This window comes from Leishmania donovani, chromosome 30 (genome assembly GCF_000227135.1).
Source record: "Leishmania donovani BPK282A1 complete genome, chromosome 30".
Taxonomy (NCBI): domain Eukaryota; phylum Euglenozoa; class Kinetoplastea; order Trypanosomatida; family Trypanosomatidae; genus Leishmania; species Leishmania donovani.
In genome coordinates this window covers 805,072-815,898 of record NC_018257.1, presented here as the reverse complement: position 1 = coordinate 815,898, position 10,827 = coordinate 805,072, and the positions used below count along the sequence as shown (strand labels likewise).

Below are 10,827 nucleotides of genomic sequence, written 5' to 3'. Positions count from 1 at the left end.
TGTTGTGTGTGTGTGTGTGTGTGTGTGTGTGTGTGTAAGCTTTCTTGTTTATCGCTTTCGGTTCGCGCTCTATTTTGCATGTTCCTTGCTTTTCTGTATGCTGTTGTTCTCTTGATCTTTTCTTGAGAAAGTGCAGCCGCCATGAAACAAACACCAGAGAGTAGGTCTTTCCCCTCCCACTACCACCACCACCACCACTGGATCACCTCTTTCTTCATCTAGCCCCCTTCTTTTTTGCCTCCCTTTCAGCAAACCCGTTCCGAGAACTTGACAAGAAGCATATACACACATACTCCCTCATACGCAATCTTGTGGTGCTGTTTGTTTGCCCTTCTCTCAGTATAGATTTTATGCGATTAATCAGTCCTTCCCTCCATGATGCAGCTGATTAGTCTTTCCTGAATACGACCTCCTGTTACCCCTTCCCCCTCCCCCTCCCTCCCTCTCTGTTTGTCTGGGTATGCGCCCATGAAATGTGATCGCCCGCAATTTTTCTTTCTTTGTGCGGTGCTCTTGCCTTTTTGATGTGTGTGGCTTGTATGACCTTTTCCGTCGTTCTCGAGGATATGCCAAAGACAGGTGGAGAGGTGGGGCCAAAATGGGGTGGGTGCAGGGTGCCACGGATCGTACCTGCTTTCTTTTTTTTTTTTCGTTGTTTTGCTGACTTCAATAACGCTGGCCCACCCCCTCGCTCTCTTTCCCACGACGTACAATGGCAAAGCAAAAAAACATACGCTGGTGAAGCCCATCAAGAAAAATGAGGTGAGTGTGGCGGTGGCTGGTAGTGGTTGGCGGTGGTGATGGCGTTGCCAAAAGAAAAATGGAAACAGGCACCGAAGAAGGCATGAAAGGACGTGCTGCAAGACAAAAAGAAGACAAACATCGCTGGTGACCGCAATGCTGGGACTCAGCGACGTCACGAAAAGAAGAACGCGAGATACTGAGGAAGGGAAAGAACAACGAAAAAAACACACAAAAAAAACGGAGAGATTGCACTCGAAAAAAAAAGAAAAAGAGGCGCACTTCGTTTGCTCTTCGGACTCTATCTTCGTAACTCTCTTTTTTTCTTCTGTGCCTCAGACGTCTTTTGTCTTTTTTACGTTTCCCCTTTCTTTTCGGTGATGCTGCTCGTCTTCTTCTTTTCGGCTCCTCCATGCCATGAGAATCGTGGGCACGGGTTCGATGAGTCTCGTATCACCAGTGAACTTTCCGCTGCACATCTTCTTTTTTGTTTTTCGTCTTCTTCGCTTTTGTTCTCTCTCGGTTGCTCCCGCTGTCGTTTTAGCGGACTGGAGCGTGCTGGAGTTTTTTTTCTTCTCTTTGTTTGGCATGTGCACCTTCATTTCCATGGTTTGCACGTGATCCAGAAGGAGGACTTACGGCACGCAGTGCGTTTGGGGAGCACGCATGGACACAGCATACAAGAAAAAAGAATCAATGACTCATGGCGGGTCTATTGTTGAGGCTATACGACAAACGGAAGAGGCGGGCGAAAGACGTTTTACGAAAAAAAAGAAAAGATGTCGTCGATCATGGGCGATAGTCGGCGCGCTTTGTGCGAAACACACACACACACAAAAGGTGACTTCGGAACTTTTTCCACCTCACCACGACACGCCCCAGTTCGCTGCCGAAAACAACAATGACAAGACCCTCTCTCTTCAAAGACTATCTTACATGCTTTTTTTTTACGCCTTCTTTCGTAGTTTCTACTGTTGGCAAGCCTTCTCCGCTTGTTCTCTTCCCTTCGTGTCTTTTCCATATGTATGTATGTAGTTTTGCTTTTATTCGGCTCTTTTTTTTTTGTGTTTCGGTTCGTCGTTTTTTGTCGTTTCCGTATTAAGACAAGAAAAAAAAAAGAGGAAAGGCCACATGGCATGCTGAGAGCTACCCGTCTTTGCGAAGAGGGCGCGCATATGTCGATGAATCAACGCCTCCATCGTCCCCTTCGTCTTTTCACCCGTGCGTGCGTGTACGGGAAGCGGATTCGATGTGCCAACATCTTGCGGCCGCGCGGTGAACGTGCAGCGCAAGCCGGGGGAGGCTACGGTCAAATGTTTTGGCCTACAATGTGTGCTCCTTACCTCAGACTAGGGAGGCTGATGGTGCTGTGGCGCGCACAATCACACATTGCTCGGGAGTTTGAAGGAGTGCGAGTCGTGGATGAACTCACTTTCTTCTTACATAGGGCATGCTACGGCAATGCCCTCGGGAAAGAAAAAAGCGTCCACTTCGTGTAGCGCATGTAGTTGTGCGGCGTAGGTCTCTGTTGTGACGCTGTTCTCATCCATTCGTGTTCCTGCATCGCTCTCGTCATCGTCTCTCTCTTGTTTCTTCTTGTGTGCATCCCCACTTCACCACAAGCCGCTCCCTCTCATGCTCACATCACGGCGGTCGCCTCGATGCCGCTTCTCTATCGGACCCGATGTCACACGCTTTCACGCCGGAAGCGAGGAGCCTCACCGTGAACGAGATGGTGCCCTGCGGCGAGAGGGGCGACTTGCAGGTCCTCTCCGGCCGCAGCACCACGGGCGCCATCTCCATGACGAACCAGCCGCACACCCCCATCACCGTCGCAACATGCTACAGTGAGGTAGGAGGAGGAAGGTTTGACGCATTCGAAGGGCTTTGTTATGCCGGCGTACCAGAATCCTTACCGCTACAACGCGTACAGCACTGTCTTCGTCATCGCGCACAAGAACGCGTGGGACACACACACACACACACACGCGCGAGAACACTTTGAGCCGGCAACAGCGAAAGACACGTGCACACGCCGAGGAAGCGAAAAAGAAGTGTGGCGCTCACAAATGTTTCGAAAAGCGACGAAACCAGCTTGAACGACTTCTCTGCTCTATCTCTCTCATCGTAATGGGCCCATGCGAGAGACCATTCACACTCATGCGTATGTCACGCTCTCGGCGGTGCGTGTTGGATGTGGCCCTAGATGGTTTTGGCAACTTTGGGGTTTGTGGTCATCGTTCTTCTTACGCCGTTTCGTTGATTGTTGTCGTTTCAGGCCTATCCTCGATCCTTTCCCAGCCTCCACGCCTGCGGTCACCACCCTCTCCCATCGCGGTGCTGGAAGCGATCTTTCTCCCCCGCCAATCTCCTCTGCTGCATCACCATCTTTTTCTTTATTTTCTATCATTTCGCATCGTTTCAGGGGTACTTAATGACTGCCTCTCCGCCCCTTCTCCCTACCCCATCCCCACCTTGAATCAACAACAAAAAAACGAAACATCTCTGTATGTATGCGTATCCGACGGCAGCAGGAAAGCGGATGAAGCAAAGAAAAACGAAGCATGCGAACAATGCAACGATCATCTCAAACAACGAGCGAGAGAGCACATGGAGGGAGGGGGTGGCGAGATGTCGCTCGCCACGTCAGACACACGTATTGCGTGTGCAGCTTCTCAAACTTCGAGCTCACGGCTGAATATCCCAGGGACGGCCCCTCTTGCAGGGAGCATTGGCCCCTGCGTGTTATTCTGTCTTGGGTGAGTGCACCATGCTTCAGTTAACGCTGAATTTTTTTCCAGGCACAAAGGCTCCTAAGAGCTGCCCACCGTGCTTGGTATTCTCACCAACCGGGGAGACCCTCGACATGCTGGGCGCGAAGCTCATCTTCCGCCGCCGACGCTGCGCAAAACAGCGCGCGCCTTCTCTTGATGAGTTTCCTCTTTGTCTTCCCTCGCGCATCCCCTACCTCTCGATCTCTACTCCCCTCTTCCCAAAATACGCACACATGTGCTCATACACCTTTTTATATGAAACGGCGTACGGTCGATCCCCCCACGCTCACATCTCTCTTCACCAACGAAACAACATCCCCACAACTCCCTGCAGACCTCTGGATATCCCTCCCCTTCTCTGGCCTTGCTTTAGCATTTCGTGTTTTTTCTTATTCTTCTGTTTTTCTTTGCTTCTTCTCTTCCTTCCCGTCCCCTTCCCCCCTCCCGATCTCGCGGTTACCCTCGATCCGTCAAAAGAAAAAAAAGCAAAGAAAAAATTTCTCCCCCACCTTTTCTAACCCCCTCTGTCGCTCGAATTCTTTTTAAGATCCGCTCCCTCCCTCTCCCTTTTCGTCCTCTGCATAACTCCACATCATCATCGTTGCCTCCCCCTTCTCTCCCAGGGCGCTTGCAGGCCTCCCAGCCGTGCAAAACGACTCCGATACCAGTTAGCGTGAAAAGCACCGTCGGCAACGGCAGGGGATCGAGGTGGCGAAGGAAACAAAAGGTCATCGACAGAAAAGAACACAAGCGACCCCCACATCCTACAGTGACCCGAGTCTGGTGCTTGCTCTCCTCCAGCGGCGCTGTAACCTCTTGTCAGTATCCTGCCGCGCGAAAAGCTCCTCCCCGCTGAAACTGGCGCATCTATTATTGTCTCTTTGTTTTGGTGAAGTGACCGAGAGGTCTGTGTGTGTGTGTGTCTCTCCTGCAACTCAGCGTCGGCAAGAGCGGACGTGGCTTTCGCTTCGACGTCGTCGTTGTGGGCAGGAAAAGCTGAGTCAGGGGCTGCATTGAAAAAAACACACGCACACAAAGAAAGTACTCGAACGAGCAAAGAGCACCGCCAAAGAAAAATAACGAAGTTTTCACGCTGCCCCTACGACTGGCCAAGGCTCTTTTTGACTCTATTTTCTTATGTATTAGGTTGTACGCCACTACCCTGAAGTTTCGCCACCCATCGTCTCCACGTCATAAAGGTTAGGTGCGGCTATCCAGCTCTTACGTCTTATATATCTGCTTTTTTTTTTGCACTCTCTTCATCTGTAACCAGCAAAAGAAAGAGGGAGTCGAACGCTGGCCTGCATCTTTGGCTGTCTCACCGCATCTTTTCATTTTTTCTCGTGTCTCCTACCCGACCTCGTCGTGCTGTGTGTCTCGTACTTGATACCAGCTTCCTCAGTGGACCTCTCCCTCTCTCTATCTTGTTCTCTCGCATTTATAGCTTTTTGATCTTCAAATCTTTGTGCAGTAACACGCATCTGCCTTCGTCTTTTTTCTCCCCTCTCTGTTTGTGTGGCCTTGCTTCACCTCTGCTAACCCCTCCACCGGCTGTTAATAATCCAAGTCTGGCTCTCAGACTAAGCTCTCTCGCTTACTTACTCTGCTCGGCTGGCTGGGGTTGTTCTACGGCATATCCACGAAGAAAACGAAATCAAAAGGCAAACTTTTTCACCCCTCCCTGTCTTCACGCCGGAGCGCGAAAAGAGAGCAAAGGGTGTCGCCACATCCTTTGCTCTCTCTCTCTTCGCCTTTGCTTCCCTTCAAACAGCCGAAGCGAACGAAAAAAAAAAACTCCGGTCTATACAACCGACGAAGAAACGAAAAGGAATATAATAACATAGAACGGAAAGCCGGCGACGCACTCGTCCTCCCCCCAGTCTTACTGTGTTGCAGTGTACAGTATCACTTTGTGTTCGAATTTCTCTTCTTTGTTTCTCTCAACCCCCCCCCCTTCTCCTCTCCTCTTCTCTCCCACCGAACTTTTTTTTGAGTTTTCTGTTTTCTCTTCTCCCCCTCTGTCAGCGAGGACGCTACAGCATTTTGGCAGACGAAAACCGGGTGAGCGACTAATAATAATAATAATAAAGGGGAAAGTGTGAATCAAATTCTTGTTTTCTTTTCACTTCTCGGCTGTCTGCTCGCTGCTGCCGTCAGCGCTTTATTTCTCGCTCGTATCAACTTCTTCGTGGCTATCACTACACTCACGCTTTGTTGTTTTGTTTCTTGAGTGTGTGTGTGTGCGCGCCACCCCTCCCCCAGTGCCTATACAAGGACCCTCAAGTGCGTATTGGGCTCATTGTGACTCACAAAAGACTTGTTTTAGAACGCAGCGCACGATTGGTACTTCTCGTTTCTCCATCTGCCGCCCCTTCCGTTTTCTCGCTTGCCAGTGACAGCCCCCCTCCCCTCCCCAAGCTTAACTTCTCTTTGTTGCCATTTCTCTGCTTCTTTTCCGCTCCTAGCATCAAAAAGAATACGCATTTTTTGGCGTTGCTTCTCCCTCCTCCTCCTCTTTTTTTTTTGTTTGGTTCTTCGGCCTCTCTCTCTTCCTGTTCTTTTTCGTTTCTGTACCGAAGTATATTTGTGTAACTCTCCCGATTTCGTCCCCTTTGTCGTGTCGCGTGGTTTCTGTCTCCCTACTGTACGCCCTTGATTTCCTGTCCTCTACTGTTCTCTCTCCCTCCTCCCCTAGTGACCTTGGTCTACGCTCTCAGTCTGTTTTCCTGGTGTCGTTTTTTTTTTTCCGGCCTTCTTTTTGTTATTGTCGCCCCCACTGTATCTTTTCTTTTCCCTGTCACTCTCATCGTTTTAATTTCGGTTTTCCTTTTTTTTCTTTCTTTAGCATCTGTGTGTATTTTCCTTCGCGCCTGCCCAGTACCCTTCTTTACCTTACCATTGCCTGTTGTAGGTTTGTTGGTCCCCCGCCCTCCAAAAGGTGCCCAGCATACACTGCCCGTGCGTACCGGCCGAATTGGGTACAGGACAGCAAGGCGAATCGCAAGCGCTCGCCGGGAGCGGATTATTTTCCATCTAGTCGCTATTTCTAGTTCATCTTTCTCTTTGTTAGTCTTTTCGTATTTCTAGTGTCTCGGCAGCTTCTTTTTTTTTCCCTTTCCCCTCTTCCTCTCCGCGCCCAGAGGTAGCACACTCGATCGTTGGTCGGCTCTCGAGCTGTGTAACGTGTTGCTGTTCTTCCTTTCATCTTCGTGCATCTGTCCCTCTCTCTCTCAACCTTCTTTTTGCTCCGGTATCTCATCTTGCTCACGAGTACATTCCCCCGCTCCTCCTCCGTCCTTCCCGTGTCTCTCTGCCCGCGCGAGTGCTCTTTTTTTTATTTGTCTGCGCGCCGCACTTCTTGTCCCTCTATGCGAGTGCGTGTGTTCACCTTGTTGTTTCACATTCTCTTCTCTTTGTTTCCTCAATTTGTTTCTGGGTTTCACGGCTTTTTGGTGTGATCTGCCCTATAAAGATACAGTGACGCTGCTCTCTTCCTCCCCTTCTGCTTTCCCTTCCGTCGCACACATACAGACACCGCCATAGAAACAGAGGGCCGCCCTCTTTATTCTCCCTCTACGTCACACTCGTTTCGTTGTGTGTGCTTTATTTGTGTACCGGACCTTCTTGGCAGCCGCTACTGTCACTTGCAGGTGTCTTACGTTTGTTGTGATCTCCCCTCCCTTTTTTTTTTTCACAATCTGCTCTCTGCCTCCCTCCCTCTCAGTCTGTGTGTCTGTGTGTGTGCGTGTGTCAGCTTCTCCTTCTTCGTTGCTTCAGCTAACGGCTCATTGAGAAACGCCTGGTACTTGCGCAGCAGAAGCATCGGGGGAAGAACAGGCATTTGTATCACACCCTCTCCTCCATTGTCTTTTTTTTTGCATTGCAGCACGGAGCTGACAACGTACCTGTCCGACTTAACGAGTGTCTATGTCTCTCCAGAACTTGTTTGTGGCCAAACTGCCGCGCAACATTAACGATGCGGACCTCCTCCATATCTTCAGCGAGTTTGGCCCCTCCAGTGCTAAGATTATGCTGGACGCCGCGACCGGCAAGAGCAAGGGATTTGGTTTTGTGCTCTTCGACGAGGAGGAGAAGGGCGCCAAGGCGTACAGAGCACTGGACCGTAAGATGGCACGTGCGTGTGGGCACAGTTTCACGCTGGTGATCTACCCCTCCAACCACAATGGTAAGATCTTTACCGAAGAGAGCAACGTACTGTATATCCGCAATATCCCGATGAGCGTCGGGCAGGAAAAGATGGAGCGCTTTCTGAAGACCTTCGGCAACTTGATCTACTTTGCCATGCGTGAGGACCATTACGGCAATCCCGTGTGGGTCGTCTACGCCGAGTACGAGACCGTCGAGGATGCCAAGAATGCTCTAGCGAAGCTCCACGGCAACAATACCTATTTCCACGGCTCGGCGCCGATCCTCGCCAAGTTCGAGGACAGCGATGACGCCAAGAAGGAGCGGCGGCGCCGTCGTGACGGAATGCAGACGCACGCCCCGAACAGCGGGTGCATCTTTCCGCCACCGCACAGCCACCACGAGAACTCCGGATCGCTTCACACCTCTTCCACGACGCTGAGCAGCGAGAATGGCGTTTCTAGCAGTCACGGCGGCAGCTCGAGCAGGACCGTCGAGTCGAAAACGTCTTCTAAGAGCACGGCCGGTCCGCGTGGCAGCGGCACCGGTGGCATCGCTGCCGCCCTGCCGTCCGTGACACCTGCGAGTGCGCCACCGATGCCACCACCGCCACCGCCTTTTCTGCCTGCCATGACGGACGTGACGCAGCACACTCCGACGGCAGCCTTTTCCATGCCGCAGCAGCTGCTGCAGCCGACGCCAGGCTACTGCTACACGCTTGGCGAGAGCGGACAGCAGATTTTCATTCCTGCGTCGTCCTTCAGCTCCCCCATGCCGCCCTACAACTTTGCCCCCGCCACGCAGTCGGCACCGCTTCTGCTGCTGAACCCACCGCTGCAGACCACGGATGCTGCGGCCAAGCCGAACTTTTCCCTGCTGAATCCCACTGCGAACGCGACCGTGGTGCTGATGGAGAATGGGCTGCAGTACATGCTGACTCCTGACGCCATGAACATGAACTGCGAGCCATTCACGTCTCCGACGTCGACTTTTGGACCGATGCTGGCGGGCTCGCAGCCGAAGAGCCTGTTGGGTATCAGCAGTAATCAAGCAGCCTACACGAACGGATCCGCTGGCTCGATGAACTCCTTCGGCACGTGCCTTGATGCTGTCTATACAGACCCACTTCAAGTCGTCCCTCCCCGCTGCGACGCTGAAGATGAGGTTCTTGGCGAGGCAAGCGTCGCAGGCCCCAACAACGAAGACGCCGTTCGTGTTCACGCTCTGCAGAGCGCGAGCGCCGAGGGAAGCGTGATCACCGGCCAACGTGGACCAGGAGTGTGGTGGTAGTAGATGTGAATGTAGTGAGCACTGTGACAAGCGCACCGGTGCACTGACACGACTTACTGCGCTATGGACAAGGTGTACACATCGGTGCGCCAAAAGGTCGGAATGACGAGTGGCAGTGTGGCACAACGTTAGTCGTTGAGAACACCGTCCGCTTTCTTTTTCGTTTCTCTTCGGTGACGGAGTGTCTTTCCCACTCACTCCCAGCGGGGTTCCATTATCCACTGCCACCTCTAGTCGCACTAACTGCAGCATCTCCTCGGAAATGTAAAGTGCGCGTATGCGATCTTGCATACGTGCATCTCGGCACGCAAGAGGCTAGCGCGTGTCGCCAGAGTGTCACCCCATCGAAGAAAAAAAAAGAAGAAACACTTGTACTGCTGCTCTCGCCTAAAGCAGTGGTGCAGCCTTCCATTTTTTTCCTTTGCTGCTTTTTTTTTCTTCTCGTTACTGCCTTCCGTTCTTTTCATGTGCTTGCGTATCAAAAGGAGAGCAGTCTGCCTGCGCACTCTGACCCGCTCAGCTCCCCACCCCATGCCACACTGCCTTTTCTGTTGTTTGTTTTGGTTTGTGGCTCTCTCTTCTGCGTCTTTCGCCCCCCTGCTTGTCTTCTTGTTTTGGGGAACTGCCTCCGCTAACAGCGAGAAAAAACAATAATCCATCCTGTTTGGGCTCCTCTTCTGCGTTTCTACGCTTGCGTTCTTTCCTCTCGCTCTCTACATGCTTCTCAGATCTCGTTTCTCCCTCCGTCTTGCATGGCGCGACCATATGTGCTGCATTCGCAGGGCGAGCTTACGTGTTTGGATGGATCTGAGGGCATGGCGCTCCCTATTGTTTTGCATATATTGTCCTTCCAAGTGTTTGTGTTCTCTTCTTGTTCTTCTTTCGGCGCTACCCACGTGTCACACATGCCCTGCGTGCTTCGCTGTACCCGCTGTATTTTTGTATATATTATTTTTTGTTTTTGCCTTTTGCTCCGGATACGCTTTTTTCCTTGGGTGCGGAGGGGCTCTTGCCTTTGTCCTCCTTTCTTTTTCCTCCGTCTTCCTGTGCTTTCATGGATCGACGCTGGGCACTCACTGGGGGCTCGCCCTTATTATTATCGTTCACTAGTGCTCCGACGGTGTTCATGGAGATGCACGAAGGTGAGAGGGGCGCACTCCGTGCGCCAACTCCTATCTTCAGTTCTCTATGTGCTTTGTCAGACTTGTGGTTGCTGGCGCAGCGGAGTCCTGTGGGTGTGTCTGCTTGAGTTGGCGCTGAAGCCTGGCAAAAGATCGCTCTTCTTCTTTCCCTCGAATTGGTTCCTTCCCTTTTCGTGCGCGTTTTCTTCCTCTTTATATATACCTTTTCCCGGATCCCGAGTGGGTGGTTTCTATTTTCCTTCATATAGAAAAACTTTCATCATGCTTTTTCGTTCGTTCTGTTTCTTTTTTTTTTCCTTGGCGGCGGCTTCTTTACGACAAACTTTTTCGCCGCGGTGACTATTGTTCAAGTCCTGAACGCTTTTTTCTTGCAATCATGCACGAGCCCCCCTTGCGGAGGCCATCTCCGTGCGTCGTATCCTCAGGGTCCCCAGTGGTGCACGGACTCTGCGGGGGAAGAGAACTCAGGCAGCCTCCCCCGCCCCTATGTATCCCCTGCCGATCCCAAGCCACGTCTGGTGTTGACAGGGTCCAAGTGCCGACGGCGTAGGGAGGCCGGAGCGATGTATTGCTGCTGATGTCGGCGGCCAGGTGATGGACAGTGTTCTGCTGGAGCGAGCGGCGACCGTGCACACGCTTGTGCCATCCACATGATGGGCAGAGTGTCAGCCTGGCTCGAGCGCAACCTATCACCCGGATCCCCTCGCACTGGCCTACTGATATGTGTGTGTGTG

The 10,827-nt window shown here is 51.9% G+C and overlaps 1 protein-coding gene across 1 annotated transcript; it reads left to right on the top strand.

Moving 5' to 3' along the window:
* Positions 1 to 7,442: 7,442 nt before the first annotated feature.
* Positions 7,443 to 8,951, top strand: LDBPK_302200 (RNA-binding protein, putative; the record flags this gene model as incomplete). The annotated part of the gene is made up of 1 exon (XM_003862884.1): positions 7,443 to 8,951. The coding sequence occupies one exon, from the start codon at positions 7,443 to 7,445 to the stop codon at positions 8,949 to 8,951; it is 1,509 nt and encodes a 502-aa protein (XP_003862932.1).
* Between the last annotated feature and the right edge of the window lie 1,876 nt (positions 8,952 to 10,827).